This window comes from Mustela erminea, chromosome 17 (genome assembly GCF_009829155.1).
Source record: "Mustela erminea isolate mMusErm1 chromosome 17, mMusErm1.Pri, whole genome shotgun sequence".
NCBI classification, from domain to species: domain Eukaryota; kingdom Metazoa; phylum Chordata; class Mammalia; order Carnivora; family Mustelidae; genus Mustela; species Mustela erminea.
The window spans coordinates 68,316,024-68,335,047 of NC_045630.1; the positions used below are offsets into that span (position 1 = coordinate 68,316,024).

At 60.7% G+C, this 19,024-nt stretch overlaps 1 protein-coding gene across 7 annotated transcripts in view; it reads left to right on the plus strand.

Moving 5' to 3' along the window:
- Window positions 1-1,921: 1,921 nt before the first annotated feature.
- ARHGEF11 (Rho guanine nucleotide exchange factor 11) overlaps window positions 1,922-19,024 on the plus strand; it is a 77,818-nt gene continuing 60,715 nt past the window's right edge. For 4 of the 7 annotated variants that reach the window (XM_032318068.1, XM_032318073.1, XM_032318071.1 and 1 more), the window contains exon 1: window positions 1,922-2,619. In XM_032318068.1, the coding sequence (XP_032173959.1) occupies window positions 2,588-2,619 (32 nt within the window). In that variant the 5' untranslated portion in view covers window positions 1,922-2,587. The remainder of the gene's footprint in view (window positions 2,620-19,024) is intronic. The other 3 variants (XM_032318069.1, XM_032318072.1, XM_032318070.1) reach the window with 1 other exon arrangement.

Consider the following 19,024-nt stretch of genomic DNA (forward strand, 5'->3'; position numbering starts at 1 on the left):
ATTCAAGGAGTAATTGACTTAAAATGTTAATTTACTAGATGAATTTCAAAGAAAACCTCTGCATCGTGGTGAACGGACTGGAAAATGAATGTCATGATTTAATAAAAGCCATCAAGGACACACTTCCGTCTTTATCCGCCTTGGACAAGGATCTCTTCCATTTATGACAGCCAGTAACATTCACTGAAGAGTAGGAATTTAAAAGTGTACTTCATCTTTATCTTGATTTGTTCCTGTTCCTATTCCTATCCTAGGACATGTTTTATAAAACAGGTGTAAATAATTATCTTAAAATACTGCATCTCTTGAGAAAGCCCGCTATGTGTTTGGTGACCACTGGTTGGTCTACCCGGAGGGAGCGCCCACACCCGGGAGCACCCTGTTGGCGGGTGCGTGGGAAGGAACTAGACAATGGGACAGGAGCAATCCGGGCTGCGGTGCCTGGCACACCCCCAGACCCCGCGTCTTTGGAAGTTCTGACCTAGGAGGTGGTGGAGATGGGCGCCGGCAGTGGGTCCTTCCTTCATGTGTATAATTGAGGGAAGCTCCTGGATTCTTCCAACGGTCAACCCATGCTTATTAGTCTCCTACGCTCTTGCAATTTGCAAGCCCCCCCAACATTGCTGGGGTCCCCGGCTCCCTCCACCCGAGCTCCAGGACGCGTGCGGGTCTGGGCCCAGGCGACTGTGCCTGCATTTCCCCCAGGAACAATCCAGCCGGAGAGGGAGGGGGAGGATACCGCCAACGGCCCTGCCTGCGGGGGGCGGGGGTTACAATAGCATTTACCTGGGCAGGAAGACCAGGTCCATTCCCAAGTCCTCACGTAAAACTTTCCTTGTCATCTTAATTATTTTTAACGACAACGCCAGGGACCTTCGGACGAGCGCGTTACCTGCAAACATTCGGGCGCTGGGATTCTCTGAAACTAGAATCGGCCCTGAGAGGCTCTTCCCCCGGGTTCAAAAGCACCACGCCGGGGGCACCGCGGTGCCCGGGAGCGCAGCCGGCCGCGGCCACGGCCCTCTGCCCGCGCGGGGCCGCCGACGCCGGGGCCGGCTTCCGGAGCTCCGGCCCCCAGGAGGGAGGCCGCGGATGAGGACACGAAGATGAGGACGGAGGTGGACAGCGGGTGAGCCGCGCGGGCGCGGGCGCGGGACCGAGGGCGCCCGCGGGGAGGGGGCCGGGCGCCGGGGCCCCGGGGACCCGGGAAGGGGCGCAGCGTGGGGAGGAGGCCCGGGGCCGAGGAAGGGGGAGCGGCGGGGGCGGCCGGCGGGCCGGGCCGGGCCAGGCCGGGGATCCCGCCGCAGCCGGGGCCGGCTAGGCCGCACGGAGGGAGGGCGCCGCGCGGGGGGCTGCGGGCCGCGGGGGGAGGGGGAGGGGCGCGGGGGGAGGGGCCGGAGGGGGAAGGGCCGGGGGAGGGCCCGGCCAGGGGGAGGGGCGTGTCGGGCGAGGGGGAGGGCCGGGAGGAAAGGCGGAGGGGGGCGGGCCCCGGGGGGAGGGGAGGGGGAAGGGGGGCGGGGGGGAGGGGCGGACCCGAGGTGGGGGAGGGCCGGGCCGGGGCGGGCCGGGGGAGGGGCCTGCGGGCCGCGCCGGCGGAGCGGGGCCGGAGGGGGCGGCGCGGGCACGGGCGGCCGGCCGGGCCTGCGCCCCGAGGAGCGGCGCGCCGAGGGGGAAGGGCCCGGAAGGAGCCGCCGAGCCGCCTTCCGCGCGCGGGGCCGGAGCCGAGGCGGCGGCGGGCGAGCGGGCCGCGCGGGGCGGAGGGCAGCCGGGGCCGGGCCCCCGCGGGCCGGCGCGGAGGAGAGGCCGCGGGGCGGGCGGCGCGGGCACAAGAGCGGCGCCCGCGGTTGATGGCGGCCGGGGCGGCGGGCGGCGGGCGCGGGGCGCGGCGCGCGGAGAGGCCGCGGCCGCGGCGGGCGTGAGGCGGGGGGCGCCGCGCTGGTGCTCGGGGCCGCGGGCGCCGGGAAGGGACCCCCGAGCCGCGGCGCCGAGGCTGTTTCTGTTGTTGTCGTGAAGGCGCTGCCTCCGCGCGGCCGCGGGCCCGGCCCGGACCTGAGCCGTGTGGCCGCGGCGGCCCCGCGTCCGCGCTCGCTGCGCCGCCGCCCCTGCCCCGGCGCGGCCGTCGTGCGGAGCGCGGGGCGACCCCGCACGGCCCCGCCGGCCCCGGCGCCCGGCTGCGGCAGGACAGCGGCCCGAGCATGGGCTCCGCCTGGGTCTTGCAGCGAGGACGGCCGCTCGGAGGGCGGATTCCTCTGTGACCCGTGGTAGCCCCGGCGCCGGCCTTGAACAGATTTGTGGTTGGGTTTTTGGTTTCTGAGAAGGTCACAGTTTTTCCTCTTTTTCTTTCGGTTTTTCCTGCGACGGGGGAGGGGCGGGGGGGCTGAGGACGGACAGCATGCCGGCGGGTCCGAGGAGAGGGGAGCCTCGGTTCCCGGGGTCCTGAGGCCCGCGGAGCGCGTCCGAGCGCCCGACTGTGCGGCCGCGAGGTCGGGGCGCCCCCCCCGCGCCTCCCCTGGAAACTGCAGCCGACCCAGCCGCGATCAGGACGTCAGAACTGCAGATCCTGGCCGCGCCGAGACCCTGAGAAACCATGAGTGTGAGGCTGCCCCAGAGCATAGACAGGTAGGCGCGCTGGAAGGGGCTTTCCCGCACTTTCTTAACTGGACCCTGGGGGCGAGGGGGTTGCATTTGGGGAAAAGGTTGCGAAGGAGGCGTTGGAGTGGGAGCGCGGGTCTCTGGGGACAGTACGGCCGTGTGTGTCTGTGTCCGGATCCAGAGCTTTTTAAAAACGAGCGAGAAACCGTGAAGCCGGGGGAGGACACAGGGGAAAGTGCGTCTCTCAGTCTCTGACTTTTGCCCTGCTACGGGCTGAATTTGAGCCCCTAACTTGCCTGTGTAGGGGGCGGGAGGCCGCCGGGCCTGGTCACGTGAGTCCTCAGGGTGGACTGGGACTGGCTCTAGGTGTTGAGCTGCTGGGGGGGAAGGGCCGCGGCAGGGGCGTGGGCCTCGGCGGGCTGCTTGCTACCGAATGGGGGGGCTTGGTTGGGGCGCGGGGGGTGGGGGCGTGATTCCATTTCCAGGGGGAGGGTGTTCTAGGCCTGACTGATGGGACAGAAGCACCCTTTGCACCCACAGAGGTCTGGATTTTTGCCAGTGACTGATAATAATGGCCCCCAAATGCCCAGGGCACATTCGAATTTCTTCCTCTCCAAGCTTAGGATTTAACTTGAGACCTGCCGACCAGCGGATGCTCTAAGGTATAATCTTCCAGGCCAGCCTTAATAAGCTTGACTCTGTAGGTTGGGCCTATCCTCCGCCTAGAGCCCGAACGAGTTGTTTTGGACTCTGAGGCCTGATGGGCAGAGGTCCTTGGAGGTCCCTGGAGCCCGGACTCAGGGTCCAGCCCCCTTACCAGCCTGGGCAGCACCCGTAGCCCTGCTGTTTACAACGTTGTGAGGTGTCTCTTTCCCCAGCCCCACCCCCACCCCTTTCTCCTTAAAAATCTTAGCTTCTGTAAGCCTGACTGGATGGGTAGAGGTTAGAGGACGGAGCAAGCAGATGGAAGCCCTGGCCTGGAGACCGTGTTGCTGGAGATGCAGGAATAGCGGGGAGCTGAGGTCTCTCTGTGCCAGTTAACCTGCGATGATCCATGCTAGTAGTAGTTTCTTTCTGGCTGTGGAATGGGGTATAAACATAATCCCTCCCGAACACTAATATGTGGATCGCCTCCGAGTCCTGCTTGATCGGCTCCACAGCCCCCACCTGGGCCCTGAGTTGTCAGTGGGCTGGAGGCAGCCAGCCACAAAGGGCGTAAAACTTGTGTCCCTTCCCCTTGTGCTTGGCTTCCCTGTAGCTCGCGTCTTGTAAAGGGAGGCCCGAGGTGCGTCCGGGCAGGGACGTGACGTGGTCACGGGGCCGCTTTCTCGTTTCAGGCTTTAGTGCATCTGCCTTTTGTGAGATGTGGTTGGCGAGTGATTTCTCTGAAATCAGGGATGTGAGCAGATGGAAACCCAGGTTTGGGGGTACAGGAAGGAGGCCAGGAGGGCTCCTGGGCTGATGCGAGATGCTCCTGGGGGAGCTCGTATCCCCACACCATCTGGTGAGGTATGGCATGGGACGTTTCTCCCCACGGGCTTTCGTTGAACGGGTCTGAGGTGGACCGTGTTACTCCCGCTATCCAGTGGGGGGTCCTTGAGGCTCTGGGAGGACACCTGGCTTGCCGTGTGCCATCTTGCTGGACTAGAGGCAGAATCTGAGCCCAAATGCGGGTCTCCTGATCCCTGCAGGCTCTTCTGCTTGCCCCATGCTGGCTCAGTGGATTTCTGTACTGGTCCTGCGGAATGGGCTTTCCGTATCTCCTTTGGACGGTAGCGTACGACCCTGTCCGGTGTTCCCTTTGCACGGGTCTTTTCAACGGTCTTGGGAACGGTGCCGTCATTTCTCTAGGAAAGCACCCATTTCTCTCTGGGGTGCCACAGCTTTGCAGACAAGAGTGTTTGTCACCTTTGCCTGGTCAGAGGCTCGGATTGCCATCTAGATATCTTACCCACGGTGTGCCGCATAGAGCCTAGTGGAGGTGCCCGATGGGCGTCACAGTGGGTGTGCAGTCCCGGTGCAGAGCAGGGGAAGGATAGGGCTCCTGACGAAGACCGAGGAACTGTTGACACTCAACAGTAAGCCCCAGAAAGGCAGGGACTACATCCCCTTCGCTCCGCGGTGGGCCTGTGCTGAGCATTCCATCCGTATGGGCCAGAATGCTGGCGTGAGCGAGCCTGTCAGCAAGTGTACATTCCTCCCCCTCAGAGTGTTCCAGCACTCCTGGCTTGGTTGCCCACATGGAGCCAGGTCCGAGACGGTCCCTCGCTGGTGTGTATTTCCTAGGGAAGAGCCACGTGCCAGAAGATGTGTGGAGAAGATGTGTGGCCCTAAGAAGCCTCTGGAATATTTCTTCAGAAGCGTCTTTAACTCCCTGTTGGGGGCTGACACCTGGGTCCGTAGGGTGGAGAAGTTTCTGTGACAACTCTTGATCTTTCTGTACTGACACGCGGGCTCGTGCAGCTGCTCAGCCCCTGTCCTTCTGTCGGCGGACGGCTTGTGGCCTGTGGACGCATCTTCTCAAGATTTCGCAAAGCGTGTTTGATGCTGCAAGCAGAGATGAAGACGCTGAGTTACTTCTGTGGGGGCGATGATGAGCTTTGCTGAGCCGTCTCTAGGCCTCGTCTCCCATGGCAGGTGTTTCCCAGCTGGCAGGTTAGACATCTGCTTCTGTAAAACCGCTGTGCTCTGTGCCCAGTCCCATAGTCCTGTGGGCCAGCGCAGACAGGGAAGCGCTAGCTTCACACCAAGAGGGCCTGGTTTGAACCCTGGCATTTCGCTCAACTCTGTGCGCTTGGACACGCCACGTACCTCCTCTCATTTCCTCCTGGGCTTTGCGAGCGTTTACGTGCATGAAAGGCCTTCCGGTTCACAAGCACTTTCAAGCCCTGCGTCGTTTGGGGATTATAACATTTATTGCGTCTCGTGGGACTGTTGGGAGGAGCGAAACAAACACGATCATATATGTCGTATCGCTTTCTAAGCTGTAAAACTGTACATTTCAGGCCACAGACTTCTGAGTTTGCTTTAACTTCACACACCACCTTCCAAATGAGCCCCAAGCCGTTTGAGCAGCCAAGGGAGCGTCGCGTTGTTCTGAAGCATGTGGCCAGAGTGAGCAGGCTTGATGTGTGGAGGCGCCGGGGACTGGAGGAGAGCGTTGGGTGATGGTCCCCGGTGCCTTCCCAAGAATTCTGCTGAGTGGGAGAGGCTGCAGCTACCTTGGCTCCCTTAGGCCGGAATAGAAAGGTCGTGTTTAGCAGTCTCTGGCCATTCCCAGTTCAGAATGAATCCGACCCAGCAACCGTCCTTATCAGGGATCTGAGGTTGAAGGTACCTTTCCCCCTTCTCGGAGCGGCACAATGTTCGGTGAGGTTGGAGGAGAGGCATAGGAGGGAGGCTGGTCGCAGGTGCTGGGAGAGGGCCTTGGGCTTCAGGGAAGGTCTTAGAGAGGAGATGCTGGTTGCCCAGACTGGGCTTATCTCGAAAGGAAAGGGGTGGCTCCCAGAGCAAGGTGGCTTCCCACCTTGGCCTCAGGTTCTTATCAAGCCCTGGGCCCTAGAATCCGAGTTCAGCGGAGTTGAGGTGGTTGGTGTTGCATTCAGAGCTGCAGATACGAAGCCCTGCAGTGCTGAGTCTTCTCCAGAACCTACCCCCGTGCTGTCTGGGGTGAGACAAGAGGTGGCCACGGATTTGCGTGGATTTTGGTGGGTGATCACCGTGACAGGCAGGAGCAGGCTGAGTTGACTTAAGACACTCAGAAACATCTCTGAAAGAGCACCCTCTGATTAACAAATTTTTTAGCCTTTTTTTTTTTTAAACTGTCAGATCGTGGTCAGAGTCCCTGTCTTCCATGTGAGAGTGCGTTAGAAAATAGGAATACATGACAGTATGATTTCATCAAAAATAAAAAAGATTTCATGAAGGGTAATAGCCAGCTCCCAAGTTAGCATAAAGACAGGGGAGTCCTGGAAGCCCCTCACCTGCACAGGACTGTCTTTGGAAGCTTTGAGGGGCACTCTGCAGCCCGCCCTCTGAAGGTCTGGGATTCCGATGCAGAAAGGGCTTTGCTCGGTGTGCAGTCCCGGAGGACATGAGGGAGGAGGCATTGTTTTCATCTGTGTTGGCCGAACCTGCTTTAGGTCTTCACAGTGGCACTTGCCGCTTTTAAAACTCCACTTTATTGGTTTGTTATTTTAACAGCTTGATTCCAGGGTTTATCTGTGGCCTGCCAGCCCCGTGCCCCAGGAACCATGTACACTTCCTTTTCACCAAGTCGTGTGCGGAAGGACCCACACCCCAATGGCTCTGGCCTCCCGGGTCCCTCCTGCGCCCTGTGGGGGGAGTAGCACTAAAGAAGGTGCAGATTCTGTCTCGGAAGAAAGAAGGAATCGTTCCCCTATTCACAGTCACGCTGGATCCACCAGAAGAGGGGACCTTCCGAGCTCCAGGCGAGCGCGCTGGCCGCTTGAGAACACCAGAGCTGGGGCACTTCTCCAGGAATCTTGTCTGGCCTTCCTGGAATCGGTGAAAATGAAAGCTTGGAGAGACCAGGGAGTCGCTGGGCGCGGACACGAGGGAGGAGCGTGGAAGGACCATGAGGGAGGCAGGAAGGCCTGCAGACCCACGGCCCTCGTGGGACCCGGGGGGCACTCTCCCGCCTGGAGAAGCACCTGGAGGTGTGACCCGAAAATCACATGCGTCCCAAGTCAGAAGGGGTCACCTTGCCACTTCCTCTTGGCTCCGAGAGGACTCCCTTGGAGCTAGTCGCAGCAGGTGGGGGTCTGTCCTGGGTCCCGTGTTCCATCGTGGGAGGAAGTACCACGCAGTACCCGCCTGAGCCTCCTTTAGGGTCTCAGACTTGCCTCTGCTACAGTTTAAGCTCATTTCATTGTCTTTTAATTCTGATCTCAGCACAGTCCCTAAAATCATAAGTGTTCCTCCGTCATCTTTACGGACTTCTTCGGGATTTCCCCTCTCGTTCTAAAGAACAGTAAACCAAGACTCGCACGAACCAGGGAGGAGCTTTGAAAAGTCAGAGCAAGTGTTTTCCAAGTTGTGATTTCTAGCACTTTCTCCAGCACTAAGTGCTGCTACTCTAAAGTGCTCTGATGGGACCTCCAGTCACCAGTCGTGGCCTGGCTCTGGTCAGGGGGGACGTGATGGCTCCAATGACTACCCAGGGCACGCAGCCCCATGACCCGCCCGACCTGCAGTCAGTTTGCGGCACCACAAGTATTTGTCCCAGAGCCGCGCCTCGCTGGGTTCTTGCTGTTGCGGCAAGTGACGTGCAAGCCCAGGGAGCTCACGTTCCTGGTGAGGTTATCGGGGAAGCAGCAGGAAACCGCGAAGGCATAGTTGGTAACTGCCGCATCTCGTCACGTACCGGGAAGTACAGAGTCGAGCAGAAGGTTGGTGCGGAGGGGAGCAGCTGGGACGGGTGGTTAGAGATCGGGAAGAGACGAGCGGATCCGTCAGACGAGGCAGCGGCCTGGGCAGCCATCGCAGGCGGGGCCAAGCGAGCGGTGGGTTGGGGCGGCGGGGCTGTTGGTCTTCGTGCAGCGGAGAGAGGGCAGGTCGTGGAGGTGGGCAGGATGGGGGGTGAAGGTGTTGGGCGCTGGGGAGGGTCGCGTGTTACAAGGTCAGAAAAACTGCAGAGACAGTACTGACGTTGAGTCGGTCGCTGAAGAGGGCCTGGGCCCAGGAGGGCCCTGGGAGGTTTTGCAGCGGCCGTGGTGAGAGAGAACGTTGAGCAGAGAAGAGGGGCAGGATCTAAAAGATGTTTTGGAAAGAAAATCAACAGGGCCTGTGAAGGCTGAATCAAATTAGATTCCTATGGTTTTGAGGCTGGCTGGCTGGGAGAAGGGTCAGGCTGCCGCTAGAGAGGACTGCGCAGACGTCCTCCTGCCTCCCGTGGACGCCCGGCCGTGGGCTGCCAAGGCACAGCCGGTGAGACGACCCCCCCCCCCCGCCAGTGCCGCCCTCCGGTGGGGCCTCCCCCAGGCAGTCGTTCCCCAGGGAGCCCCCCTGAGGGGAGCAGCGAGGGAAGCCGGGGCCAGAGATGGCTTAGGAGACGTCCTGATCTGCGGAAGCGGGCAGGGTCTGACGGAGCGCCGTGAACTGATCACACGCAGCCCCAGGGTGCTGGGGCCAGCGTTCCAGGGTCCAGGACCTTGAGCGAGAGGGTCTCTGCAGGAGCCCCCCACCCCCACCGGCCATTAACTAGTTGAGTGGCTTCTGTGGTGCGAGCCCGGGCGTTGGGAATGCGGTTGCTTGGGCAAAGACCCCCCTGGCCTGAGCTGCCATGGACGATCCAGGGCCAGGGGCTCCGGCCTGTGCTTGCCCTACATGAGGGACCTGCAGACATGGCTCTGGGGACCCTGCACGAACGCAGGGTGTGGGATCTCACCCTGACGGCGTTCCTTGCTGGCCCCCGCGTGGCCTTTCCTTTCCGGCCCCAACTCCGCAGCCCAGGATCGCGGCTCTTCCCTTCAGTTCCGCCCCCTCTGACTGCCGCAGGTCTTGTTCCCGGGCCCCCCACCGGCTTCCTGGGCCCACGTGCCTTCCTGCGCCCCTGTCCACGGGCGTTGTCCCCCCGCCCCCCGCTGCAGGGGGACCTGGCAGGCTCACACCGCGCACCTGGACATTTCTGTCATTCAGCATTCCTTTCGCACACTCAGAGCGCTTGGACTCTGGTCTGTCTTACTTGCGTGTGTGTAGAATAACTCATGGAGAGGTTCGCGCAGAATTCGCTGCCCGCTGTCCACCGCGGTGAGTCGGCTGGCGATCTTTGGTTCTCTCCATGCCTGTGTTGGCCATCATGTCTTCTGCTGCCCGGGGTTGCAATGTCTGCTGGTCCTTCTGGATGGCTTCCCGATGCCCCGTCGGTTTGCGGAGCGCACGCCTGCCCGCTGCGAGCCGCCTTCACCTGCCACTGCTTCGGGACCCTCCGCGTCCCCCGCCTGCCCAGCCGGGGTTTTCGGGAGAGCAGCTCTGAGCACGGCTGCCGGGAACCGAGACTTGTTCTTGGTGGTGCAAGGTCTGGGGCACTTGGTACTTCTTGTAGGGACAGAGCACCCTTGTTGGGGTTGCTGGCCTCGCGAAGCTTGGGGGATTTCCCCCTCGGCGGCCCGGTTTCCGGGCTGCCTTTCCCCACAGGGGTCTGACGGCACCGGGGGCCCACCCTGCCATTGTCCCGCCTGCCCCGGGCTGGCCCCATTCATTTCCCAGAGCAGCCTGCCCCGCAGAGAAAGGCCACTGTTGTTCTAGGGGAGGTGGTGGAGAGAGTGGAGTAAGTAGCTTCGTGAATGGGACTCTTTCTCCTCCGGCCCCAGGGTTGGGGACAGGAACCACTCGGCTTCCAGGGTCGGCAGCATGCCGAGGTTTGGGAGGGTCCGCACCATCCCTCAGGTGAGAGCATCGGTCAGCTTCTCCGATCTTCAGGCCCTGGGGTTCAGCGTGAGTGAGCTGCACGCTGTGCCGTCCAGGTGCCCGTGGCCGGGGGCCGGCAGACAGGACGCAGGGGGGTGTGTGACAGCACACTCTTCTGTGAGTCCGCCTGGAGCATATGGGAGGGACTCTGAGGAGGGTTTCCTGGAGGAAGGGACTTTAATGGAGGCCTAAAACTGAGAGCCAGGCTCGAGAGGGCTTGAGAGGGCTCGAGGGTTCAGGCAGAGGGGCCATACGTGCTGCGGTGGGCTGGAGGGTCGCCGAGCTCTGTCATGGGACCGCAGAACGACAGATCCGTGAACCTGGACAACGGGAAGGAGCCGGGTCTTGGGGACCGTGGAAGCCTGGGTCAGGGCATTTGGACTCTGTCCCAAGGGCCACGAAGCACCGTCGCCAGACTTACATGGGGAGCGACGGGGGCAGATGTGCTGTTGGGAAACCGCGTCCCTGCAGCTTCAGCGGAGAAGGGCGATGGGGCAGGGAGCCGTCACGGCAGGTGGGGAAGGACCGGGGGGAGACTGAGCAGGTGGCTGTGGGGGGGAGGGCAGCGCACCTGTTCTCGGCGTGGGCGTGGGCTGGGAGTCCCCTCGCTTGGCAGAGTTCTGGAGGGACGGAGCCTCGGGGTGAGCCACAGCCCTCCGGGACAGAGCCAAGGGCAGCTGCTGAGTGCGAGCCGGCCCCTGGGCCTGGCAGGCCGGAGTGGAGAAGCACACGTGCACTGCTCACGCGTGTGCCATGCTCACACATGCAGGGGAGGCGGACAGCGGGGTCCCCCAGAAGAGGCTGGGGCGGGGAGCGGCAGAGAAACGGAAGGCCGGCAGTGTCAGACGCCCCCACCAGGGGAGGAGGGGGCACAGACAAGACAGGAGAGAGAACTGTCTGAATGTGGGCGTATTCTGTGGCCTCTGTGGGGGGGGGGGGGGCAGGCAGGAGCCAGAGAAGAGGAGATGAAGAAACCGTGATAGAGACGTTAAGTGTCTGCCTTTGGCTCAGGTCGTGATCCCGGGGTCCTGGGATCAAGCCCCGCATCAGGCTTTCTGCTCAGCGGGGAGCCTGCTTCCCCCTCTCCCAACCCTCCCCCACTTGTGTTCCCTCTCTCACTGTGTTTGTCTGTCAAATAAATAAATAATATCTTTAAAAAAAGAAAGAAATGGTGATAGGCCCGTCCCGTCGTTTCTGAAGTTTGCTCAGGAGGAAGCGGAGGGAAGACATAGCTCCTCGTCCTTGTCGGTGGGACCTCGAGTTCACGTTTCCAAGGCAAGCCTGGCCGCCTGAGGTGCACTCACGCCGGGAGGCACGCCGCAGTGTGGGCCAGAGACGCGTTCCCTTCCGCAGGGCAGGGCCGCACCCCGCCATGTCTGACTCCGTAACTCTGGGTTGGGTCTGGGCCCGATCGTTTGCATCTCTGACGGCCTCCCGGGTGACATCTGCGCAGGTGTCTGCACGGCTCAGCGGACCGCGGTCGGTGTGGGATGAGGCCCAGCGGCCCCTGTGAGCCTCCTCACCCTGCTCCAGGCCTCTGGATCATCTTGGCAGAAACCCAGAGGAGATCCTGGTTCTCCGGCAGGATGTGCGCCGGGCCTGCTGGCTCTCCTGCTTCGGCTCTGGTCCCTCTCCGGCTCCGAACCCGGAACCCGAGAGGGTGAGAAAGACGCCTGCTCAGGGTTTGGGGGCAGAGACCCCTCCCCTGTCAGATCCCCGTGCACAGCCCTTGGTCCGGGGGGCGGGGATTTTTTACGTATTCAACACACTCACCCGACGCATATGAACAGGAGGCCGTTTTCTCAGCGCGGGGGACGCACCGGGACTAGAGGCCGCTGGGGACGGCAGACAACAAGGAAGCTTGTTTATGACGCGGACGCACGTGACTTTGGTAAAAGCTGGGTTCAGAACTGCGCACGCACGAGGGAAGGTCAGAGTCAGGAGGGTGGTCCGCGTTCCAGGCAGGGAGGATGCGGGTGACGGAGGGCTGGAAAGTTCAGGACCCAGGAGAGAGGGCCCCAGTGGTGCTCCTCGGGGTGTGGGCGGTGACGTGCCGTCGGTGGTGCAGTTTCTCTCTTGTGTTGCGGCGGCTGGCAGGCAGGGCTTGGTGCTTGTCGCAGGCGGGGAGGCCCAGAGAGGCTCAGGCCACTCCGCAGAGTCCGGACGCGGGGATCAGAGCCCAGCACAGCGTCCCTCACCGGCAGGCCTCTTCCCAGCAGGTGTGCTGGGCCACTGGGGACTGTGCCCAAGGCAGAGGACTCCCCCTCCTCCTGCCTCCTGCCTGGTCCAGGCCGGGCAGGTTGGGTGACGGGAAGAGCGCTCTGCCTTCGTAGGCCACCGGGCGTGCGACCACACATGGGACACTTCCCAGCAGCTCCGGAGCTTGTCTGTGGCGCCAGGGCTGTGTCGCGGGCGTCGCTTGTGGAGTTCTCAAGTGAACGTTTGCGATTTTCTCTAAAGATTTTACCTTTACGTTATCTCTGCACCCAGCGTGGGACGCGGACGGACACACCCGAGCTCGAGAGGCCCCCACTGCACCAGCGGGGCCAGGCGCCCCGACGGCGTCTTCGCTCGCGGCTTCATAGGGAGAAATCCCGCGCGTAGAATTGGCCACGTTAGAGTGTGCAGTGCGGTGTCGCTCAGCAGTTCACTTGCTAACTGTGGAACATTCTCATCAGCCCGAAGAGAAACAACCCTGTGCGTACAGTTTTAAGCCCAATCGCTCAACCTCGCCAGGCCTCCCTTTCACCGTAAAGTGGAGGAGTGGGAGTTGATGTCTGCGATGCGTGTCCCCACGTGGTCTGGAGCCGTCGTCGTGCTGACCTGGGGCTCTGAGCTCTGTTTTCGCCCCTGGGTCCTGCCACTGCCAGGCCAGTTACCCCAGACTGACCTGCTTGGGAGCCCCGTGAGCTCAGTTAGTTTGGAAAAGTGTGCTCCAGCACGAGATAGAGTGTGCGCGTGCGTGAGTGCGCATGCGTGCACGTGTGCCCGTTCCAGAACGGCCGGAGGAACGGTGGTTGAAGGGTGGGAAGCACAAGGAGCAGGAGGGCGGGAAGGAGGCTGGAGGGTAGAGGAGAAGGAGACGGTAACCGTGAAGTTCTTCCGTCGACGAGAAGAGTCCTGGCAGGTGCAGGGCAGACGGTCTGTGTGCGTCCGACCTGCTGGCGATCCGCGCGGCCTGCAGACCCGTGCTGGGTGGTTGGCCCTGCTGCATGGCGTTTCCTGCCTTGCTAAGCAAGCCAACAGGCTGTCAGGTGCTGCGGCAGGAGCCGGCTTCAGGCAGAGACCGAGAACCCCCGTAACGTGGCAACCCTTAGCCCCGAGCACCAGTGCGGCGCTTCCCCTCGGCACAGCCGTCCGCACCTGTCCTGGAGTTTAACTTCACCGTGGACTTGCGGAGAGTGTGCGGTGGAGCAGGAGGCTGATCTGGTCCCTTCCCCCTCTCCCTCCTTGGGCCTGGTGGCCTCGGGGCACACTGCCTTGACAGCTCTTCTCTGTGTTGGAATTGTCCCCCTTCTGATACAGCACTGCTCCTCTGTCTTCCGCGGATGGGGGACCGTCCCCCCCTGGAGGACCCGCTCGTCTGGCTGCCCCATCTGTCCCCGTCGTTGTGTGGAGAGCCTTTTCTGCAAAAGCTACAGGATTGGAGAATCAGTTGGCTAGGGTGGAAAGATGGCCGGCTCCGGGGCCAGGGGCCCACAGTTTCAGGGAAGCGTTCGGGAGACGGGGTGAGGGGGAAGGACAAGACAGCCACCAGCAGCCCAGATGCCACAGGAATCCGAGGTTCTCTTCCCGCCGGCAGACTTCCAGCCCATCTCACTTTGGCTGGCATCCCCTCCGTCAGCGTCCACTCCTAACCTTTGCATGTCTTCCTGACCTTGCATCTCCTTAATGATTAATGACATTGAGCAGCTTTTCATGTGCCTGTCACCCCTTTGCATACCTTCTTGAGAGAAATTTCTGTGTTGAACCGACCTTGCATTCCTGGTACGGATCCCACCCGCTCAGGACGCCTCGTCCTTTTCCCATGTTGGTGGCTCAGATTCGCTCGTACTCGGAAGAATTTTTGTGCGCGGAGTCTTGTTTAATGGTGGTGCCAACCCTCTGAGGTCAGGGTCCTCATGGAGAGGTCAACACAAACTAGGCGGCATGCCTGGGACTGCGCAGCGGCAGCGCCTACCCGGAATGCAGACTTTCGAACGTGCTTCACCTTGGCCCTCTTCTTGGTGCAGACGACCAGCAGCTGATTTCCTTTACTGGGGCCTGTCCTTGTCTGAAACTTCTCTGTTACTCCCGTAGATTGAGCATTCCCAGAGGGTGTGGCCTCAGGAATGCTCTTGTCACGTGCCCCCCCCCCCCTTGCGCCAGTTAGGACTCGACACTGGGTATGTTTTGGATGATGATGAAGTTTGTATCCTTGAGGGTCATTGATTTGATTGTAAACGTGTCCTTGTCCCTTTGTGGAGTCAGGAGCGTTACGGAACAAGGGCGTAGATGTGATGCCGCTTCCTTGAGTGCTCAGCATTTCCCATGCCCTAAAAAATAACTTAAAAAGCCTTACTAAAGGGGCGCCTGGGTGGCTCAGTGGGTTAAAGCCTCTGCCTTTGGCTCGGGTCATGATCCCAGGTTCCTGGGATCGAGCCCCGCGTTGGGCTCTCTGCTCAGCAGAGAGCCTGCTTCTCCCTCTCTCTCTCTGCCTGCCTCTCTGCCTACTTGTGATCTTTCTCTCTGTGTCAAATAAATAAATAAAATCTTAAAAAAAAAAAAAAAAAAAAAGCCTTACTAAAGGCCGTGGGAGAGGAGGGGTGCACGGAGCGCCCTCCTGAAAGCTCCCCTGAGATGTCCGTAGCGTCCCCGGCTGGTCGAATGCTCACCTGGCGGCATCCTCTGCCTGGATCGTGTGCCCTGTCATACTTGTCGTCTTCCCGCAGAGCGACTGGTTCATCAGATTGTAGTCGCTGAGAATTTACGGACAGAATCTCAGCATTAAATCTTTGGCTTTTTCTCTCTTTTCTGATGTGAGCATCAGCAGACAGAAATGCAGGCCATGTTGAGGTGCACATGCAGGGAGACCCAGAACAGCTGTGGGGCGCTCAGGCGGGGGAGCCGACGGCACCTGTACAGTCACCTGTGGGCGTGTGACATGGCAGATGCGCAGGGAGGCTTCTGCGCGCTCACTGCCGACGTGCAGCTCAGCAACTCCCTGGTGCCGGCCGCCCTGCTCAGTGACCGCCTTAGGTCCCCCCTCGTGTGAGATGTGAGGCGGGGTAACAGCTCGGTTCGTGGGACTCGGGGCCTGACGTCCCCAAGAACGTGTTTTCTGCAAAACCGGACTGTGTGTTAAATTACAAAGGCAAATGTAATTGCTTTTTGGATTGTCTGTTTTCGCTGAGTATTTGTGCCGCCCGTCCAGTGGGGGTGTTTGGGACTGGCCAGTGCGCAAACTGATGAAATAGAACCATTTGTATGTGCGAACAGATAGAACGCAAAGGAGTGTGTATATGTGGCGATTTTCCCTGTTTTAAACACAAAGCCATTGCCTCATTTTATGATCTAGCAGCACCGAGACCTGGGTCAGGAACAGAATGTCTTGGGGCAGAGGCTTGAATTACCGGGAAGTAGCGTCTGCTTCCATCTCTACAACAGAGAAGGGCAGCGTTTGGCTTCTGCTGTGGGCCCGGAGGACCTGTTTCCCATAAAGCTGCATTTTTACCGTTTCGATAGCTTTATTGGGGTGTATTTGATGTGCAGTCAAAGTGCACACAGAGTACGTGCCCCGACGCAGTTTGACGGATGCGCGTCTGATGCTGTCGCCCCACCAGGGCCACAAGCGTTCTCGTCAGCTCCAGATGCTCCTGTAGTCTCTCTCTCATCCTCCACCTGGAACCTTCTGGCACAGATTGGCTTTCTTTCACGGTAGATTGGCTCACGTTTTGTGTAATTCTGTGTCACACGCGGTGACCCTTTCCCGGTCCGTCCTCTTTGACTCGGCACCGTTTGAGGCCACCCCGCCTTGTACAGACGAGCGTGTGCGGGTTTCCCCGCACGGAGGTCCTTTGTTTCTCTCAGTGCTGTTTCGTGCTTTCTGATGTGCTGGTCTTTCTACATCTTTTGTCAGATTTGGCCCTATTTTATTTATTTGTTTACTGATTTTAGAAAGTGTGCGTGAGCAGGGGAGGGGCAGAGAGAGCGAGAACCCCAAGCACACCTCCCGCCGCGTGTGGAGCCCAAGCGGGGGCTCAGGTCCAGGGCCTGAGATGACCTGAGCAGAAACCAAGAGTCAGTAACCCGATGGCACCACCCAGGCCTCCCGCCGCCACCCCCCACTCCCATCCGTGGTTCATATTTTATTTATTTATTTTTAAAGATTTTATTTATGTATTTGACAGACAGAGATCACGAGTAGGCAGAGACAGAAGGAAGCAGGCTCCCTGCCGAGCAAAGAACCCGATATGGGGCTCTATCCCAGAACTCTGGGAGTCATGACCTGAGCCGAAGGCAGCGGCTTTAACCCACTGAGCCACCCAGGTGCCCCCCGTGGTTCATATTTTAAAGGGCGGTTTTTACAAACCCCTTTTTAATTATTTCAGTATGTGTAGACACAACTGATTGTTGTATGTTGACCTTGGATCTTGTAGCCTTGCGGGACTCACTTTTTAGGTCTTACACATGTTTTGTTATCCCCGGGATTCTAGAATCCACGCGTCTGGTTCTAAATCAGTTTACCTCGTCGTTTCCAATCTGGGTATTTTTGAGTTTTGGAGAAAGTCGGAATTTTTCTACTTCCTGCTAGACCTGTGGAGTAGACAGTTGGGTTCTCCCTCCCCAGGAAATCTGTAAAAACAAGGAAGCAAGAAGATCATTAAGTCCTTCTCTCCAGCAGGATCAGACGTGTGTGTGTCAGACTCCCTGGTGACGGGGGAGGAGGCAGACTTGGGAGCCGGTGAGCAGAGACTGGACCACCGTGCTGTGACCCGAGCATGTCGGGCGCTTGGAGGCAGGACTGTTCAGAGCCAGGGACAGGGAGATGGTGCCGCCGGCCTGCTGCCCCGGGTGGCATGGCTGACACAGGACTGAACACTCACAGATGGTCGACGGGGAAATAGAGAAACCTCCCAGTCCGCACTGGTGGTTCAGCTCATTTCCGAGATTCTGGAAAGAATTTACCTCTATCTGTAGTTCTGTTTCCTTTCCCTCTTAACAGTCTCGGTGGTGTGCTTCTGGCCTGAAACCTCCCGACCCGAGGCCAAGGGCAGCGTGAGCATCAGTCTTGGTCCCGACTGATGCCTCGTCCTCGGAGGACCCTGTGAGCTGGGTCCTGCTGCCCCACTTCTGCGAGGCTCTGTTTTGTTTAAACCCACGGCAGCACGTGTCCTCGTAGCAATTCTTGAGATCTTTGGGGGGGTTTTAAGATTCACTTATTTATTTGAGAGAGGGAGCCCGTGTGTGTGCGCGTGCAGGGCAGAGGGAGAGGCAGAATCCAAGCAGCCTCCCCACTGAGCACGGACCCCGACCTGGGCCGAGGGGGGCAGGTGACTGCCTGGGCCGGATCCCAGGACCCTGATCTGGAGCTGAGCCAAAACCCAAGAGTCAGACACATGACTGGCTGAGCCGCCTGGGCGCCTTACGGCATCCCTGCGAGGCTCAGCATACTTCTCGAACAAGCCCAAGGTTCCCCGTCCCAGAGTCAGCCACGCAGGCAGGTGCTGGGCTGTGCAGAGTTCGGGCCCAGGGCGGAGATCGCTGAGCCAGCGGGAGCTGTTGCTGCCGAGAACTCCCTCAGCCCGCCTGCCGATGGCCCTGTGAGTCAGGTGCCAGCATCGTCCCCGCATCACAGCCGCAGGGGAGCCGGGATCGCACGGCTGGGAAGTCGGGGAGGAGGACCCAAGCCCAGGCCATGAGGCTGGAGGTCTTCTCCACTGCCCTCTCTGCTGTGGGAGGAAGAGACCTTAGTTCAGAATTGACAGCATCCATGGTTCAACGGGCCGGCGGGTAGAGAGGACGACCCCAGGCACCCTGGGAGTGTCTGCCCTGGGGGGAGAGGCTGCAGGAGGCGGCTGAAGGTCTCCAGGGCCTCGACTGAGTGTCTGCGGGGTGAGTGTCGCCCCTGCAAGTTACAGATGGGAGTCGGGAACCTGAGGAGACTGAGGGCAAGCGGATGTGGGATCCTCCGTGTTCCAGAGGCGGCTGAAGGCACCAGAGCAGGCAGCGTCCCTACAAAGGGGGCATAGGGCAGGGCTAGTGGCCCACGCGGTCCGACGGAGAGGGGCCCGGTTAGATGTGCAGAAGGCCTGCCAGCTGTGGGACACGCCAGGCTGGGGGTCAGTGATCTCACTGGGAACGGTCAGTTCTGGGGGCAGAGGCCAGACCGCAGTGGGCTAAAGAGGCATAGGAGGGAAGGAGGAGCCAGCAGGACTGACGACCCTTCCCAGCAGCAGGTGGGCGAGGGGGCCGGGGCCACGCGTCGGGCTGGAGGAGCTTCCTGCCTCCGGGAAGCCGTTCTCCAAAGGCCGAGAGCGATTTGGGTCTGTTTGGGCTGGAGGCTCGAACTGTGGAACTGGAGGACGGTGAGGGTTTAGGAGGAACCGAAGAAGCAGAGGGGAGTGGGGCCGGGGCCGGGCCTGGATTGGGGCAGGCGTGAGGAGGTGACCCCGTGTGTTCTGAGAAGCGTCCGGCGGGCAACTGAAGAGGCTCTTGTTCCTCAGTGAGGCGGGAGGTGAGACCACCTCGGGCTGGAGGGTGGCCTTGCACACACGCCCGGCAGCCGTGGCTGGAGAGAGGTGCCGGCCGGCGAGGCCGGGGACGTGGCAGGATTGCCACAGACGGGAGCCCGTGCGCCCCACATCGGGTGGAGGGGGTGGACCTCCCGCTCTCAGGCCGGTGACAGAGGCGACGCCCGGGCCGGGGAGGGACGGGCACGCAGGGGGTCTGGCGGGTCACTGAGCCCGACCAGCCGCGGCCCCACATGCCGCCTGGTGCTTGAACCGGCCTGTGAAGTGGT